Source organism: Mandrillus leucophaeus, unplaced genomic scaffold (genome assembly GCF_000951045.1).
Source record: "Mandrillus leucophaeus isolate KB7577 unplaced genomic scaffold, Mleu.le_1.0 Scaffold40, whole genome shotgun sequence".
NCBI lineage: Eukaryota > Metazoa > Chordata > Mammalia > Primates > Cercopithecidae > Mandrillus > Mandrillus leucophaeus.
This window is the reverse complement of record NW_012104254.1, coordinates 2,570,425-2,590,544: the sequence shown is the minus strand read 5'-3', so window position 1 is coordinate 2,590,544 and position 20,120 is coordinate 2,570,425. Positions and strand designations below refer to the sequence as shown.

At 33.2% G+C, this 20,120-nt stretch overlaps 1 protein-coding gene and 1 pseudogene across 3 annotated transcripts in view; both read left to right on the top strand.

The window, feature by feature from the left end:
* The window catches only part of MTX2 (metaxin 2), a 68,981-nt gene extending 50,190 nt beyond the window's left edge, over positions 1-18,791 (top strand). The window contains exons 4-10 of one of the 3 annotated variants that reach the window (XM_011991848.1): positions 1,599-1,671; positions 5,008-5,084; positions 6,483-6,575; positions 7,069-7,107; positions 7,491-7,616; positions 8,678-8,754; positions 18,298-18,791. In XM_011991848.1, the coding sequence (XP_011847238.1) occupies positions 1,599-1,671; positions 5,008-5,084; positions 6,483-6,575; positions 7,069-7,107; positions 7,491-7,616; positions 8,678-8,754; positions 18,298-18,469 (657 nt within the window). In that variant the 3' untranslated portion in view covers positions 18,470-18,791. The remainder of the gene's footprint in view (positions 1-1,598; positions 1,672-5,007; positions 5,085-6,482; positions 6,576-7,068; positions 7,108-7,490; positions 7,617-8,677; positions 8,755-18,297) is intronic. The other 2 variants (XM_011991850.1, XM_011991849.1) reach the window with 2 other exon arrangements.
* Positions 18,792-18,908: 117 nt separating this feature from the next.
* LOC105548092 lies at positions 18,909-19,873 on the top strand (annotated as a pseudogene).
* The last annotated feature ends 247 nt before the right edge of the window (positions 19,874-20,120 follow it).

The following is a 20,120-nucleotide window of genomic DNA, read 5'->3' as shown; positions in this document are numbered from 1 at the left end:
GGAGAACATATGTGGCAGGAATAACAGCCTCTGCCATGATAAGCTCTTGGGAGCTTTGAATGGCTCAATCAGTAAACAGTATTGCTTATTTTAAGTAGTGCACTATGAAAGGTTAATTGTGGGAAAATGAGGGAGACTGTGGGGAGGAGAACAGAATTGCAAAAAAAAAATTAAAAATCTCCCGCTTGGTTTTCTAAGAGATTCCATTTACTTGGGGAGATCAGACATGCATACGTAAGTTACAGAGCAATGTAAGAATCAGAAGATGTAATTAGGAGGGGAATCAGACTCATGTGGGATTTATTTTTGGAGGCAGGCATCTCTAAAGGACTGGAGTTTTGAGAAAACAGAAGAGAATTGACATACTTTTGGGTAAAAGGAGTTCTTTGTAGAAGATATTAATCACTGTATTGTACCCTTAACACTTAACAAGAGTCTTAATATTTATTTCTAATCTAGAGCTGAGGAAGGAACTATAATAAACCTATGAGAAATCTCTGTGAGTAAAATGATAAATAATATCCTTGTTAATTTATTAATTTATCTTATCTTACTTTTGACATCTATTTATAGTACTTTCAATTTCAAAATAGATAAAAGGTTTGTCTTCCAATCTGTATGTGGTAATTAGAACCATTGCAACTTATGACTTCCCAATTGAATAACTGAATGATTTTATAGAAATAACATAGTAAATTTTGTGAATAGAGAAAAAGAAGCCAAGGAGTCATAGAAGAGAGAACAAGGGGAGTGAACGTTGAGTATTGTAAAAAACAGTGGGCTTGGCAGAGTTCACTGGTGTCTTAAAAACATTTAAAAATTAATTAGTGTGATCTAGTAATAGAGTTTTGCATTTTTTTTTACTTAATATTATAATGTGTACATTTTTTCTTGTAAAAATTTTTCTACAGCACATTTTTTCTTGTGGTAAAAATTTTTCTAAAGCATGAGTTTTTAAATTGGTTATATAGCATTCCATAGTTTGGATTTACTATAATGATTTACCCCATACCCTTATTATTAGACATTTAAATTGCTTATAACATTTTTGTAACTATGAACAAAGATAAACAATTTAAGTCTTTAAAAAGTGAATTAGTGAGCACAGAAGCTACCTGTTGGAATATAGTGTATTACTGGAGAGAACTTTGAGGTAGCAGAGATAGTATTTTGAGTTTTACTCTAAAATGAGGAAGATGATGATCCTATAGAAAATAGTGGAATGAAGCAATTAATAGCTTATAAAATTTGGACTTTAGTCATCTACTTAAGAAAATTAAGGCAATATGTAGTATCGCTGGTTTACATAAACTAATACAGTAACATAAATGTGGATAATTTACATTTTATTCCTTAGGTATACATACATACTTTAAGTTTCATATATTTACTGATGTCTAAATCATACTGATTTTTAAATAGTGAAATGACATTTTTTTTTGTTTGGAAAACAAATCCTTCACTTTCAATTGGTTCATTGTTTTCTAATAGAGTTTTGTAGTATGAAACTATTCAGTTTAGAAAAGAAATGCATACAAATTTCTGTTCAATTATGCATATGCTTTTACTGGGCTTATTGTATGTATCTTGATTTACAGGCCTTTTTGCAAATGTGTAACTTGCCTATCAAAGTAGTTTGTAGGGCAAATGCAGAATATATGTCTCCATCTGGTAAGTGTGTTTTTTTTTTCTTCTCTGTTAATATTATGGAGTGATAAAATTATAGTGATAGTCCAGTTTGTATCTACATGTTAAAATGTCTGATTTTTTTGTTTACCCTTTGAAGAATCTTTCCATGGTTTTAGAAAGTAACAATTGCAAATTTGACAATCTTGGGGTTGGCATATCTATTCATTTCAACTGTGATCAGAGATGGTTACTGACTTGTGGAAATGGTTTTAATAGTAAGGGAATTATTTTAAATAGTAAATGTTAAGGAAATACATGATCTCAGATTTCCCTAGTCTTAATGTACATAAGACTTTCCTGTTGAGAAAACAAATTTTAGTCATAATGAATCCATTTATTATTCAACACGTCTAAATTATATTCTCCCGTAATACAGGTGGAAGAAGAGAGATTGTAGACAAATTAATTTGTCATTAGATCTTGAAGTCATCACTGAATGTTTTTGGTTTCTAGGGTTTTTTTTAATGCTTAATTTTAACAGGTTTTGAGATGCATTAGCTTTCCTATTTTAAAAAATCAGTATTATCTTTATGTCAGTAGATTAAAGTAGTTTTAAATAAATGATTAAAAGAATTTTTAATGTAAAAATGTGCTACAAAGCTGATAAATAAATGTTATATGTAATTATGGATGATTATTGTAATTATGGTTTTGTTGGAGCAATAAGTAGAATTACTCCTTTTTGAATAAATTATTAAGGATAACTGATTGGTATAAGTGTGTAACATTGCTTTTTAGGGAAACATTTTTCATTTTGGTATGATAATTTAGGAGTGACTTGTGTTAAACTTTTTTTTTTCCACCTTAAGTTTTTAAGGGTGGCAGAAATTGTTAAAAGGTATGAAGACACCCCTTCTGTACATACTGAATATTCTTTTATATAAATACCTGGTTTTAGAGGTTTATGAATATACATTTAGAAAACACTTCCATAAAATAATTTCTAGGCTTGTAAATGTAAACATATTTTAGATTCTTGGAGGGCATTGATTGACTCATTTTGTGTTGGTTTTATACACAGATTTTAGGAACTACAGAATTCTGGTGAAATAAGTTATATTGTGTTCTGTGCATCCTTTTCCTCTATGTAGTCATACAAAAAGAGTTTGTATATTTATGTAAAAAGGTTAGTAATCTAATACTAAAGTTCAGATCTTTGGCAAGTGAGAAATCATATAGTTTATCCACCTGTTTCCTAAAATTACTATACTTACTGTCACTTAAGTAGATAATGTATTTTCTTTTTATTAGACTGTGCGAAAGACAGATAAATGTTTTAGAGACATACAAAAATATACGTTCTTTCATAGGAGTCGCCTATAGGTAGATGAAAATGGCACTTTCTACTAAGATGTTTAAATTTTATATTTCAGACTGGTATTCTCTTTCATTTAATGATTTGAGGTGATCAGGGAAATGTTTTTTATTGTATTTGCTTCTTTGATCTTGTGGCAGATTTTTAAAGCAGAGAGCATGGAATAGTCAGAAGACCAGTTGACTTAAACTCTTATTTCCTAAAGAGGTAGGAAATCTTCAACTAATCCCTCTGTGACTTTGTCACATATTAACTATTTCCTTGAGAAATTTCACTTCTCTGAGCCTCAGTGACTTTATCTGTAATATAAGGTAGTCGGATTAGATGACATCCAAGGTCCTATTTCTTGCATTCTTTGAATCTGCCAACTTGTTTGGCAACATATTCTTGCTTTCTTTAGAATAGAAATTTTAGAAGTGATTATTCTGTCTAAGACGGTAAACAAAGCCCTCACTTTTCTTATATGACCTTTGATTGGTACCAGAAAATAACTGTCTTACTGTGTTTTTGCCTAATACCTGCAATAATAAGGATATAACATTGGCTCCATTTTCATTAAGCAGGCTAGTGACAGGAAACATTATTCAATTCTAATTTGTTGTCTTTGTTTTTATATATCTCTATATTTAGAGATATATAAGATGAATACTCAGTTGACTATCCACACTTCTTTTTGCTTCAGAATTGACAGTACTCAGTGTATTTTTAAGAAAAATAAAATACATACCCTGTTTTCCAAGAACCTGAAACTGGTCATTAAAAATGAGGAATATGCTTTGCTCTAAAAATATTATACCCCCAAATACTCTTTAGTCTAGGTACTAAGTAGTTTTCATTCTCAGATCATTTGATCTCAGGGGACCTGTAATAATTCTCGTAGTATAGTAGTTACAAAGATTTTATCCCAAGTTAAGAAAACAATATGGCCTAATGCTTAACCAGATAATTTTTTTTTTTTTTTGGCAAGATTTATAAAGCAGTAGAAGGAAGGAATGCAGAATTGGCAACAGGGAAATATCTTCTCAATACATCTATTGAGTTGTGTTCCAAAAGGCCTGCCTTCTCTTTGTAATGCATGTTGTCCTATGGATGCAGTTGAAGCTTTTGTTAGGCCTGTGTACTTCATCCATTACCCCCAGGCTGACTGAGCCAGAGAGGAGTGAATCTATTGAAAAGGAACAGGAAGAAGCCTGCTGGTAGTGTGAACTCTGTTTGAACTAGGTCTGACAGCAGGTTTCATTCTTTAGCATTTGGAGTAGACCCTTCTTGCTATTTGGAGATTATTTTGTTCTCTCATCTCTAATAATTCCATCAAGTATTAGTATTTGTTAAAGTGAAATATTTCTTTTTTAATGTGACATTTGTCTATAGAAGCTAGTTTTTATAAACATACTATTATTTTTTCCCACATGTTGGGAACATTACTCTGTATTACAACCCACCAACTAGCATGCCTTCAAAGATTGTTAATTCTTTTAATTCTCGCTATTTTCAGTCAAAGAGATTACTGTACAATTACTTGCTTAAAATGTTGATCTCAGTATCAAAGACATAAAAGATATAAAAAGATTTTTTAAATGTAGTTTACAATATAGATTGATTCACTGCACTCTCAAAAGAAAGCTTAGCTAAATTTCTTTGAAATATATTAGTGGTCATGTGCCAATGTCCTGGCTTGGTTCATGTAATTTGGATAATTAGTGTTTGCTGCTGTATGGTGGTATGTTCGTGTTGGCTCTGAAAAGAGAATGTTATGTGATCTGTTATTATATCTAAGTGAGAACTCTAGAAATGAATTTACCTGTTCTTTTTTCTAAAGTTGGTTAGTAATCAGTTTAAAAACTTACAGAATTTAATATACACATCTGACAAAAATTTTCAGAAGTTACAGTTTTATGATCCCTGTTTATAAATATCTGAGTTTTGTGTTAATTTTTCTTTAATTATCACAAACTTTAACATACTGGAAGTATTTTTATAAATACTTTTTTTTCTCTCAACAGGTAAAGTACCTTTTATTCATGTGGGAAATCAAGTAGTATCAGAACTTGGTCCAATAGTCCAATTTGTTAAAGCCAAGGTAATAAAAAGATATTAAATGTATTTGATCACAGTTACTAAGTCATTCATCATTCTTTAATATGTCTTAACATTTACATTGATTTCAACCTAGTTTTATAAAATGCCAATGCAAACTACTGGAAAATATTTCTGAAGCGTAAGTTAGTATTTTTTCATGATATAATGGCGAAAGAGGTAGCTTTATTTTTCTTTATTAATGTCAAATTTATTAAAGGTATGTAATTTTAATATCTAGTCAAAAGAGATGGTTTGATCTTTACAAAATGGTAGATAATTTTCTAACTTATGCTTATGAGAACCGTGGTCAGAAATGAAAAACTATTAGGTTTTGAAGTGTCTGGCTGACCTTTGAAAAGGGAGATACAGGAGATGTTCGAAGTTGAATGTATTTATCCATTTGAATGATGCTGCTTTTCATTTATTCAGTTTAGATTTTAATAGTTATTAAGGAACAACTCCCATTAGTGTTTCTGAAAAATCATTCCAGACTTTTCTTTTTGCATATCTAGAAAAACCTAGATCATACTAGTATGTATTATTTTGCAACATACCTTTTAAAATCATAAATATGTTTGGAAATTCTTCCATATTAACAGCTGTAGATATATATCATCCTTTCACATTGGTGTATAGTATTCTACTGTATTGTGTGTGTGTGTATATATATATATATATATTTTTTTTTTCCTTTAACACCCCCCCCCATATTAGATAAATTAGAATTTTATTTACTCAAGTTTATTGATGGGCATTTAGGTCATGGCCAATTTTTTGTTTTTACAGAGTACTAAGATAAATTTTCTTGTATGTACATCTTTGTATAAATTCCTAAGAATGGTATTGTTACCTTAGAATAAATTCCTAAGAGTGGTATTAGGATGTCGTAGGTTATGTACTTTTTAAATCTTGTAATAGATTGCCAGATTGAACTAACGATTATACCATTTTATGTATCTCCTAGTTACTATAGTGTATTAGAATTTTAAAATGAGTGAAGTTTTTTCCCCATATGTTTACTAACAGTATTTTTTTCATCTTTGACCACTTTATAAACAGCACATGTCAGTCTTTTGGTATTTCCTTTAATTCTAATAAGGTCAATTAATCTCTTAAACAAGGTTTGCTGACCATTCTGTTTTCTTCTTTTGCGAAGTAGTTGATAATGTAATTTTCTCTATTGAAAGATACGTTTGTATAATGACAAATAAGTACATACTAATATTTTGTGGTGATAGCAGAGTGTTAAATATGCTTTTATATAACATAATTTTTAGGGGGCATTTTGGAAGTTTAATTCATGGTATAGTTGCATGTTATATTATTTGTTAGTAAGATAACTGAAAGTTTTTGTATATTTAATATGATGGTCTTTTAAATTTTTTTAAATTCCCTTTAGGGCCATTCTCTTAGTGATGGGCTGGGTGAAGTCCAAAAAGCAGAAATGAAAGCTTACATGGAATTAGTCAACAATATGCTGTTGACTGCAGAGGTAAAATACTAGATGATATGGCTTGAAAATAAGCTTTTTCTCTCATTGTCATAAAATATAATCTTTCTAATGGGTTAAAGTTATTGAGAAATGGGAAAATAGTCAAGTAATTCTAGAGCTGAGATGGCTACCTAAATTATTTGATTATTACCTTTGAACAAGTTACCTGACATTTTCAGTTCTAGTTTTTGTGTTTATAAAAAGGGGTGATTCTTGCCTACTCATTATTTTACTTTGGCCTTTTGAAATTTACTTAAATAATATCTGTAAAACACTTTAATGGTGTTTAGACACGTACTGTGTGAATAAAAAATGTTTTTATATCGTACCATCATTACATTTAATAATTCTGGATAGCAGCTAAGGAAAACAAACCCCTACGTATGTGACTTATGAAATTAGCTTATAAAAAATTGCCTTGGCAAAAAATTACTTTCTTTATCATTTTCCTCTTTGGTATCCTAAAGTTTAGTGACTGTTCTTTTGTTCCTAGCTGTATCTTCAGTGGTGTGATGAAGCCACAGTAGGGGAGGTGAGTGGTTCTGTAACATTTATCTTAATTAAAATTTAATGAGAAAACACTTTTGCTCAGAATCGCAAGTCCCTGCTCATAAATGAAACATTGTGGTTTATACCATTAGTGATACAGTTTTTCACTTACTTTAATTTTGCTTGCACATACATTTTAGGGAAGCTGTGTGTCATTGTTTGATATAACGGGTTGCAAAGTACATAGAAGTTTATATATTTTTAAAGAGAATGGCTTAAAATTTTAATTTTTTAGATTGCAAGCTATGTATTTTTTTCAGATTGCTCTATGTTCTTTGAAAATATATTTCTTTTAGAATTCTATTTGTAAAAACGGGCATTGTTTTTAGGAAGGATCACCTTTTTTACAAAATCTTTTTGCTTTAGATCACTCATGCTAGGTATGGATCTCCTTACCCTTGGCCTCTGAATCACATTTTGGCCTATCAGAAACAGTGGGAAGTCAAGCGTAAGATGAAAGCTATTGGATGGGGAAAGAAGACTCTGGACCAGGTCAGTTCAGGTTGAAGTTGACAAAACCCTCAACTTTTGTGCATTAAAAGAATCATTCTTTATATTGGTACTCCTTCAAAAAAAACTTTTTTTTTTAATGTAAGATTTGCAAGAAAACCATTTGCTGTTATTTTCACTAACATGAAGTAATTTTATTTCTAAAAATTCGTACATGCTTCATGTAAAGCAAACAATACAATGCAGATATGTGTAAAAAAGCAGTGAAACTTGCCTGAAATCTCATCACCTAGAAATTGCCACCCTTAACTATTTGGAGAGCCTTCTTCTAGATGTTTCTTAGTAACATTTTCTCAAATGGGATCATTATGCCTGCTACTGTATAACCTGAGGGTTTTTTTTTTTTTTTTTTTTTTTTGAGCAATACATGTGGATACCTTTTATGTAACTATAGATCTGCAGCATCGGGCTTTAAAAAAAAAAAAAGCCCTGTTAAACACAGTACTTAATATATCTATATTTATCTGCATCTATCTATCTATCTGTCTGTATTTTTGCTACTAAAGTAGCAAAACTTAAAAATACTTAATCTTGTCCACAGGCATCATTAAGTTAATTAATGCCCGTCTTTTCCAAGGCTACCCTTAATACTAGCCAACCATCTCACTGATGTGTGCCATTGGCCACAAGGGGGTTTCAGTAAATGAATAGGGATAGAATAAATAAAAATCTATCTCCACTAGTGGGAAAACAACTCAAATGCTTTTACTCATGGTGGGTCAATGGTGTTACCTTTATTAAGCAGATTTTTCAGTATATGCAAAGCCATTTGAATATATGGATTCAGGAAGACACTTTTGTTCTTGACAAAATCCTTATAAGTAACTTAAATGTACTTGTAGTTTGAAGGAAATTCACTGAAATTTTCTTCCTATTTCTTATATAGAAAGTATTATGTATGTATGTGGTCTATAGTCTTATTAAAATATATTATAAAAGGTTAACCTAAATTTATATTTTTGTTATAAACTGTGATACAAGTTATGTTTTTTATTGTTTTGCTAACTGATATACTTTTCTTTGGGGTTCATTGCCTGTGTTAGGTCTTAGAGGATGTAGACCAATGCTGTCAAGCTCTCTCTCAAAGACTGGGAACACAACCATATTTCTTCAATAAGCAGTAAGAAATTTTACTTTTTTAAAGTTAATTTTCTGTACTGTTAGGTTGCAAATTTCTTTTTTTCATAAAAGAATTGCTTTTTCAAGAAGAGATTTAGCTATTTTTATAATTTTTGTACTCAAATATTTTTGTGACACTTCTTTACTCTCAGGCACAGTGCTAGGCTCTAGGAGACTTAAGATTTCTAAAATATGGTCCTTATTAAGAATTTCTCTTAAAGGCAGTCATGTAAATCAATCATTGTATGATAAGGTTTTAATGAGGTAGTTCAAGGTGCTATATATGGAACTACAAAATCTTAACAAAATTCTAAACTTGTAAAGTACTATTAAACATGAAGAAAAGTAAATTACTATTAATGTAACTGTAGTTTTCTATGTAGAGTGATACCTGGAGGACTAGAAGAGTCAATAAAACTAAATATTAAAAAATATTGTTTGATGGACAAGCACTATTATGAACTTTTAAATGTTAATGAAAATATTTGTAAAACACAGAAATTAATATAAAGGAGGTAGGTTAAATATATGTGTATGTATGTAAGTTGAATAATGTTTCATTGACAGATTTACTTTTGCAGTTTTGAAAAGAATCTAATGAAGGCAAAGAATGAATTTTCCTTTGTTAAAAAATTATAATTTTAATATATCAAAATCAGCTGTCCTGTGATCCAGTGTATGATGGGCTTAAAGCATTTTAATCTTAAAACTTTCCCTAGAAAGTCTAACCTTTTCTTGGCATTTTTATAAAAATTATTTGATTTTTAGATTAATAATTTCTAAAAGGCTTTATTTGCTATTATGTGTTATATCATCATAAGCATTCCTCTTCTATAACCATATCAAACATATTTGGGTAAAGATAACATTTGTAGTAAAAATGACTATGATGATAGTTTGGAAATTTAAGTTATATTAATCTATAACACAAGTAATATATACTATATATAATTGATATTAAAATAAAATCTAGGGTCTGTTGCTCTTTGAAGCAGAAAAGTCACAGAATTCAAACCGTGAAATTCTAGTAGGTAAAGCTTCTAGGACTCTGTTCCTATTTCTAGTGATATTTGCTATGCAGATTCTATTTTTCAGTCCCTAGCACAAGAGAAATGTATCCAAATGTCAGTATTATGTGGTTTCTTTTCTTTCTGACACAGGAATTCTTAGGAATTGAAAAGCTCAGAAGGAGTGTGTTTTATTGAAATACGTTATTCTATTTTAGTTTTGTTACGCACTCTGTGTTTAGAGGAAGCCAGGAGAATAGATCTAACTTACTTTTCTTCTCAAACTCATTGTCATTGTGTCAGTAACCAGAGTTTGGCATGTGACTCAGTGGAAACATCAAGATATCATTTTTCTTCATAAGGGCACAATTACATTTAATCTTGTGATGAAAACTTACAACAGTTCAAACACCAAAGGCTTGCTTTTGCGGAACTATTTAACTGATGCTATGATGTACAGTTTTGACATAATTTTCCTTTACATGATACTTAGATAAACATTTTCCCTAAAAATAAGATTAAAGATAGAAGAGATTTAATTTTTAATTTTATTCAATCATTTAATTAATATTAAAATGCAAATAAAGTACATTTAGAAAAAAGTAACTGGTATTTCACTTTCTGCGCCAACATTTTTCTCATTCCTTTATCTGTAGCAGGAGTCATTACTTTGTGAGATAACTATGCTGAATAGAGCTGTGGCTTAAGTCAGGATACATAGCATTATACTGCAAGACAGAGGGTCTGAATTCTATTCTTGGCTCTGACATATCTCTGAGTTACTCTAATTTCTCTAGGTATACTCCAGTCCTAAAATTAGAATTAACCCCCTACAATTAGAATTAATCCCCTAAAATTAGAATTAACTTTCCTTCTAGCTCAACCACTGGGGATGTTGGGAGGACTCATGAAAGAAACCAAATACCTGTACTTGATGACAGAAAAGGAGAAGGGTAGTTAAGAGAGATCTTACAGAAAGAATAGTAATTGGGAAAAGAGGCCAAAAAGCAAGGGGCTTGATTTACAAAACTTGAGTGACAGCCCTAAAGATAAGTGATTGGGATGTAAAGAAAAGATATGTAGATCATTTCTAGTACTTTAAAGAGATGGAAAGTTAATAATGGGAAAGAACAATTAGGAAACACCTAGACAAAATTAATGCTTTTGAAACTAGATGGTACTTTGAAGGTATCAGAAATAAATGTGAAATAATGAATAAGCAAAGCAAAAAAGATGAGTGCCAGAAAAATCTTAAATGGAAAATGTTAGGAAAATGTTGAATTTTACTGTTTTTATTTTGATATTCAAATGACAAAACAGTAGATAACCAACATGAATGTGGAAAGAATAATAATATAAGAAGGCATCAGATTTCTTAGGACCTTAGAAATATATTTGTCACCCTGGAATATTTTTCTAATAAAAAGTCTATAAAGATAAATCCAATAATATATGAAACATCTTAGAGCTCACAGGTGGGGAATTGCTATCTGTATTTGAATTATAATCACAAACTATTTGGTAAGCAGAATGGTGGAAAGTTAATGTTTTCACATGATATAGCAAGATAATTAAAATTGGAGATATATGAAGATCTTGACTTGATTAAACAGTTCAGTAGAAATACTGGATAAAATATTTTTTTGTTCTTGTCTTCCATATGAGTTGGAAATATTTTTCTGAATTTGTTACTTCTCTTTTTATTAAGTCATGTTTATTGATGTGTAATTTACATCTAGTAAAATTGGCACTTTTATGTGTGTAGTTCTATGAATTTTAACAAAGGCATACAGTTGTATAACTGTCACCTATCAACTAAAATATTAATTGTACTTTTTAAAAAGAAAGACTTGTTGGAATCAATAATTTATATATGTCAGAGTCAGTATAAAGAGTTGCTCAAATTCGGAAAAATTACAAAAAATATGCTTTAAAGGTTAAGTGTTTGTGGATATATACAGTTATGCCCTGTATGGCAACCTTTCAGTCTGTGATGGACCAAATATATGAAGATGGTCCCTTAAGATTGTAATATATTTTTACTATACCTTTTCTATTTTACTATACCTTTCCTATGTTTAGATATGTTTAAATACACAAGTATTTGTGTACCATAAATACACGTTATCACTGTGTTACAGTTGCCTGCAGTATTCAGTATGGAAATGTTCTGTACAGGTTTGTAGCCTAGGAGCAATAGGCTGTACCATATAGTGTAGGTGTATAGCACCATCTAGGTTTGTGTGAGTAGACTCTGATGTTCACACAGCAAGAAAATTGCCAAACAGTGCATTTCTCAGAATGTATTCCTGTTAAGTAACACACAATTATATGTGCTTTGGTTTAATCTATTGAGTTATACTTTTATTGATATTCTTTGTGTTTTTTTTTATTATTATACTTTAAGTTCTAGGGTACATGTGCACAACGTGCAGGTTTGTTACATATGTATACATGTGCCATGTTGGTGTGCTGCACCCATCAGCTCGTCATTTACATTAGGTATATCTCCTAATGCTATCTCTCCCCTCTACCCCCTCCCCACAATAGGACCCGGTGTGTGATGTTCCCCTTCCTGTGTCCAGGTGATCTCATTGTTCATTTCCCACCTATGAGTGAGAACATATGGTATTTGGTTATCTGTTCTTGCAATAGTTTTCTGAGAATGACGGTTTCCAGCTGCATCCATGTCTCCACAAAGGACATGAACTCATTCTTTTTTATGGCTGCATAGTATTCCATGGTGTGTATGTGCCACATTTTCTTAATCCAGTCTGTCACTGATGGACATTTGGGTTGATTCCAAGTCTTTGCTATTGTGAATAGTGCCACAGTAAACAGTATGTGTGCATATGTCTTTATAGCAGCATGACTTATAATCCTTTGGGTATATCCCCAGTAATGGGATGGCTGGGTCAAATGGTATTTCTAGTTCTATATCCTTGAGGAATCGCCACACTGTTTTCCACAATGGTTAACTAGTTTACAGTCCCACCAACAGTGTAAAAGTGTTCCTATTTCTCCACATCCTCTCCAGCACCTGTTATTTCCTGATTTTTAATGATTGCCATTCTAACTGGTGTGAGATGGTATCTCATTGTGGTGTTGAGTTGCATTTCTGTGATGGCGAGTGATGATGAGCATTTTTTCATGTGTCTGTTGGCTGTATGAATGTCTTCTTTTGAGAAGTATCTGTTCATATCCTTTGCCCACTTTTTGATGGGGTTGTTTGTTTTTTTCTTGTAAATTTGTTTGAGTTCTTTGTAGGTTCTAGTTATTATCCCTTTGTCAGATGAGTAGATTGCAAAAATTTTCTCCCATTCTGTAGGTTGCCTGTTCACTCTGATGGTAGTTTCTTTTGCTGTGCAGAAGCTCTTTAGTTTAATTAGATCCCATTTGTCAATTTTGGCTTTTGCTGTCGTTGCTTTTGGTGTTTTAGACATGAAGTCCTTGCCCATGCCTATGTCCTGAATGGTATTACCTAGGTTTTCTTCTAGGGTTTTTATGGTTTTAGGTCTAACATTTAAGTCTCTAATCCATCTTGAATTAATTTTCGTATAAGGAGTAAGGCAAGGATCCAGTTTTAGCTTTCTACTTATGGCTAGCCAATTTTCCCAGCACCATTTATTAAATAGGGAATCCTTTCCCTATTTCTTGTTTTTGTCAGGTTTGTCAAAGATCAGATGGCTGTAGATGTGTGGTATTATTTCTGAGGCCTCTGTTCTGTTCCATTGGTCTATATTTCTGTTTGATACCAGTACCATGCTGTTTTGGTTACTGTAGTCTTGTAGTATAGTTTGAAGTCAGGTAGCATGATGCCTCCATCTTTGTTCTTTTTGCTTAGGATTGTCTTGGCAGTGTAGGATCTTTTTTGGTTCCATATGAACTTTAAAGCCGTTTTTTCCAATTCTGTGAAGAAAGTCTTTGGTAGCTTAATGGGGATGGCATTGAATCTATAAATTACCTTGGGCAGTATGGCCATTTTCTAAAGTAACTTGCCAAAAAGTTGCTATCTTTATGTAAAATCACATCAATTTTTATATGCTCATGCCCATATATAATTCAGTACCTCTGGAGTTACGTGGATATATATTTGCAGCAAATAACATTTTGGCCACTTCAGGGGTACTTCTGGAGCACTGTCATTTGAGCATACATTGATAGTTGAACTCTTTCAGAGCGTTCATTTATTGATAAAGGGTGCCCATCTATATTACTGGAAGTTGCATCAGGGAATATATTCACCTTTTTTAGGCTCTAGTACAAGAAGCATAGGGTAGCTGGCAGTAAACAAGGATTAGGAAAATAAGTTCTTAATTGGTAAGATAAGATGTACCTCCTAAGAAATATGTTTAGGCATGTGGAAGAGTTGGTGTTTGTATTATTCTCACCAGGTACCTCAGCTCAGCTCCACATTTATCCACTCTGCATCCTTGGTTTTTTGCAGGCATCTATTCATTATTGATTCTTCCCTGTGCTGGTAAGATTATGGTGCTGTTGAGTCTAAGGACCTTGAGATACTTTTTTAAAAAAACTGTACTGTTGGCTACCCATTTAAACATGGCCACAGATTGTACATTTGACTTTGATTAACACTTCATGAATGTGTCAAAAGAGTGGAAGGCTTTCAAAGAATGTAAGTCACTGCTATTGAGAAAATAAAATATTCCACACATCTTAAGATGCTTTCTTTTTTAATCCATGTATTTATTCAGCAAGTGCTATTTCAGTTCCTTAGACACTGTGCTAAGAACTGGGAATATAAACATACATGCATCATTGCCTTTAAATAGCTTGGAGTGTAGTGAGGGAAACAGTTAAGTGAACACAGTTATAATATGGTATGAGAAGTGTGTCACCTTTTTATTGGTTCATTCAACACAAATTTATTGAGAACTTGCTTTGTGCAAGGAATTGTTCTAGGTATTGGGGATACAGCAGGAACCAAGTAGGTGAGGTCCTTTCTCTATAGGACTTTCTGATAGAGGAGATGCACAATAAGAAAAAAAAATTATATGGTATTAATTACCAAATGTAGCATTAAAAAAGGACCACATGATAAAGAGTGACTATATGTCTACTTCAGTTTGGGTGGTCTGAGGAGACTTTAAGATGTGCCATTTAAACCTTATTCTAAAAAATAAGGAGCCAGTGTAAAGTCAGAGGAAGAGTATTTTAGGCAGCAGGAATAGTTGTAGTCAAGGCTCCCTAACTGGCTTGAGTTTGTTAGGTTCAAATGCAAGAAGCAGGGCCAGTTTGGGTTGTGTGCTATGAATGGTAGGATATGAGGCTAAAGAGGTAGGCAGAGGCCAGATTATCAAGGCTCTGTGTGCTTAGTGTAAGGAGTTTGGCATTTTAGTATAAGTAGAACAGAAATCCATTTGAATATTTTGTGCTTGGAGTTTGTATGATCTGCTGACGTTAGTCATTCTGACTATGGTATGGAGAATGAGTAGAAGCAGTAAGACACTTTAGGAGGCTATCTCAGTGGTCTAGGTGACAGATGATGGTAGGTTACACTGTGAGATCATAATGAATAAGTAAGTGGTGGTATTCAGGGCATATTTTGGAGGTAGTGTCTCACCAGACTTGCTAATGGATATAGGAGGGTGAAAGAAAGGACTCAAGAGTAGCCCCTAGATTTTTGGCCTGAACAGCTGGTTGGATAGTGGTGCCTTTATTTTGGGAAGTTTGGGGGACAAGCAGGTTTGAGATACTGTAAATTACTGCTATTGAGAAAATAAAATATCCCACACATCTTAGTCAAGAGGCTCCACATCCTGCTCCACAGATATTCCACATTGAAGTGGAGACGTTATGTAGGCATTTGGATGTATGAATCCAGAGCTCAGGGGAGACACTAAGACCAGAAATAAATATTTAGGAGTCAGTGGCATCAAGATGGTATTTAAAGCTGTGCATCTCTAGGATATTACTTATCAATAGCAATCAAGGCCACATAGCTAGTGACAGTATGGGGGTTCAAATTTAGATTTTTACCAACCCCCAAATTTATTCTGCCAAACCAGATTACTGCAACATATTTTCACGTTTATCGGGGGAAACCCCACCCTTGATATTTAACGTGGGTTCTTTTCTGTTTCCCTAAGTGTCTTGGCTGGTCTAAGAAATAAACAGAAAGAGTATGAGAGAGAAATTTTAAAGCTGAGTGTCCGGGGGAGATATCACATGTCGGCAGGTTCCGTGATGCTCCCTGAGCCGTAAAACCAGCAAGTTTTTATTAGTGATTTTCAAAAGGGGAGGGAGTGCACGAATAGGGTGTGGGTCACAGAGATCTCATGCTTCACAAGGTAATAAAATACCATAAAGCAAATGGAGGCAGGGCCAGATCACAGGACCACAGGAAGGGGCAAAATTAAAATTGCTAATGAAGTTTCGGCATGCATTGTCATTGATAACATCTTATCAGGAGTTTGAGAGCAGACAACCTGTCTGACCAAAATTTATTAGGCGGGAATTTCCTCTTCCTAATAAGCCTGGGAGCGCTACAGGAGACCAGGGCTTATTTCATCCCTGCGGCTTCCACCGTAAAAGACAGCCGCCCCCAGGGGGCCGTTTATAGGCCTACCCTCAGGGCGCATTCTCTTTCTCAGGGATGTTCCTTGCTGAGAAAAAGAATTCAGCGATTATTTCTCCTATTTGCCTTTGAAAGAAGAGAAATGTGGCTGTGTTCCATCTAGCTCACCGGCAGTCAGAGTCCAAAGTTTTATCTCCGTTGTTCCCTGAACATTGCTGTTATCTTCTTCTTTTTTCAAGGTGCCTAGATTTCATATTGTTCAAACACACATGCTCTGCAAACAATTTGTGCAGTTAATGCAATCATCACAGGGTCCTGAGGCAACATACATCTTCCTCAGTTTACGAAGATGATGGGATTAAGAGATTAAAGTAAAGACAGGCATAGGAAATCACAAGGGTATTGATTGGGGAAGTGATAAGTGTCCATGGAATCTTCACAATTTATGTTCAGAGATTGCAGTAAACACAGGCGTAAGATATTATAAAAGTATTAATTTAGGGAACCCATAAATGTCCATGAAATCTTCACAATTTATGTTCTTCTGCCTCGGCTTCAGCCAGTCCCTCCGTTCGGGGTCCCTGACTTCCCGCAACACACGTTTATGTAGGCTAGCACATGTTTTCTCAAAACCTTTATCACTATGGGACTCAGAGTAATAATTAGCTCGTAATTATGACATTTTCTTGTTTTAGTAATATTGCATTAGTAATTATTTTAATATAATGTAAATTGGTGATGCCCCATTTATAGATCATTAGTAGTGGGATAGATTTCATTTTGTTGTTAGTAATATATAATTAATGAGAAAAAAAACCCTAGAAATTTTTATGTTGAAGCCATCCTTACGATTTTATCTCCTTCAGAAATCTAAGTTACTTTAAAAGTGGTAAAATTAAAGTTGTATCTTGTTACTGATTTGTGATTGGGTATCATTTTTTTGGTCCTGTCATCACAGCGAAATCCTTTGTGCTTTGACAGCACTTTGTTTATGCATCTATTAAAATACTTAAATTGTATTTATTAAAACAACTTTATAATTTATGTTTCATGTACATGTCGTAGAGTATTTTTCTTATTTTTATGCCTCACATTTGGTATAGTTTCTGGCACATTGGAGATCTGCTGTATTTATTTAGTGACAAAAGTAACGAATTAAATGAATATGATCATTACATCTATATTATTTTAACACACTTAAATGTTGTTACTAAAGAAAGCAAGTCACACAACTAGCAAATCATATTTTTTTTCATATAGCAGAAACTCCAAGTAAAGTTATGTCAAGTTGTGGTAGGATTTGTTTCTTATGTGGCTTTTTTCTTTTAAATTGATGAATAAAATGATTTTTAAAAACATATCCACGGGGGTCTTTCGTGTATCTACAGGACATTTGTTCCAGGACCCACACAGATACTAAAATCTGCAGAGTTCAAGTCTCTTTATATAAAATGGCATAATTGCTTATGTAAATTTAATGTATTGAGAAAGAAAGAAAAAATGGTACAGTGTCTGCTTGTAATCTATGTACATCCTCCCGTATATTTTAAATCATCTCTAGATTACTTATAGTACCCAATACACACAATCTAAATGATATGCAGTAGTGTGATCTCAGCTTACTGCAACCTCCACCTCCTGGGCGTAAGCCATCCTACCACCCCAGCCTCCTGAGTAGCTAGGACTATAGCCAAGCACCACCATGCCTGGCTAAGTTTTGTATTTTTTGTAGAGATGAGGTTTTTGCCATGTTGTTCAGGCTGGTTGTGAATTCCTGAGTTCAGACAGTCTACCCACCTCAGCCTCCCAAAGTGCTGGGATTACAGGCATGAGCCACCATGCTTGGCCTGTGTTGTTATTTCTAATCGTTTAAAATATTTTGGATCTGAGGTTGGTTGAACCTGCGAATATGGGACCTGTGGGTGAAGAGGGCCAACTGTGTTTTCTATTGTAAAAGTTAAATGCTACTTACTCACATTACTCCCGTTTCTACCTTTAGGCCTACTGAACTTGATGCACTGGTATTTGGCCATCTGTACACCATTCTTACTACACAGTTGACAAATGATGAACTTTCTGAGAAGGTGAAAAACTATAGCAACCTCCTTGCTTTCTGTAGGAGAATTGAACAGCACTATTTTGAAGATCGTGGTAAAGGCAGGCTGTCATAGAGTTATGTGTTAGTCTCAGAAGTCTTAACTTTTGAAAGATGTTTTACTTGAATGTTAGATATTGATGTCAGAATTTTAAAACCAAATTACTGCTTTTTGAAACCTCAAAACAAATTATATAATGTATCTTATATATGTGCTTTATATTGTTATTTGTGTGTACATTAAAATCTGAATTATTTCATCTGATATGTCATATTCTGTATCTTGAAATTTTTGTTTCCTTGAAACATGCATGCATATAAAAATAAAGCTTAAACAACTGTATGGATATTACATTTACTTTCTTTTGATTTTTCTGAAAGTCATTCACTGAAGTTTACACATGTGGAATAAACAGTGTCTTTTCTAAGGCAAGTAATTTGTGTTACATACTCCCACGATTCCCTTGCTAGATACATGGTGAAGCAGATAATGGGAATAAACGTTCTTAACAAGCATGCACTTAGAAGATATGGATGGTTTTAAGGTAATTAAATCTTGGTGCAGATTTGACATTTAAGAACGTTCTTTATATAGAGACTTAATTTAAAAACATTTCATCAGAGCAGCTATGATTTACATTTGATAAAGGAAAAGGTTGAGGAACCTAATTTTTTTGAGACAAGAACATTTTAATAATGCTCTTTTATTCCTTTGCGGGGAAGGGAAGATAGTTTTCACATAAGTATTAACAGGAATTTTTATGTAAACATTAAGGATTGTATGTTGTGTCCTTTTCCAATTTTCTCATAGTTTATGTTGTATAAAACCAGGGATGCTCTAGAGACAGATGTAAAAAATGATTTCTTAAAAATGGCTAGAATAATAGTACTTTTATACTTTATTTTTATGTACCAGGAAATTTTATCTCATTTAATCTTTATAAAAATAGTATGGCTTTGCAGACACTGCTACTATCTGGAGGCGCCTGCCGTCAGCCATTATCAGCTCCATGTTCTCCCACATAGCTGTCAAGTAGGAGCTCCGCATCTCCTTTGGGCTGTTTGCAGGCAAAGTTCTAAAGACAGCAGAAAACTTTTGTGTCCTGAGCACTGGAGAGAAAGGACTTGGTTTAAGAGTTCTAGCTTTCACAGAATTATTTCGGGGTTTATATGGCAGAGTGGTGACTTCATGCCACAATGGCACTGGTGGCATGACCATCTATGGGGAAAAATCTGATGAGAACTTCATCCTGAAGCATGCAGGTCCTGGCATCTTGCCTATGGCAAATGGTGGACCCAACACAAATGGTTTCCAATTTTTTATCTGTAGTGCGAAGACTGAAGGCTTAGATAGTAGGCATGTGGTCTTAGGAAAGGTGAGAGAGAGGGTATGACTGTCATGGAAGCCATGGAGTGCTTTGGGTCCAAGAATGGCAAGATCAACAAGAAGATCACCATTGCCAACTGTGGACAACTCTAATAAATTTGAATTTCGTGTTAACTACTAGACTATTCCTTCTGTAGCTCAGGAGAGCAACCTTCCACTCCACTTGTTTGTAGTATCCCATAATCTTTTCGCTCTCACTGTAGTACTTTGGGTTCCATATTTTCCTTATTCCCTTCTACATCTAGCTAGATTGAATGGTTAAGTTTATGATTATAAAATAAAAACCTAACAACAAAGACAAAACACCATGAAGGTTATTATTCCCAGTTTACAGATGAGG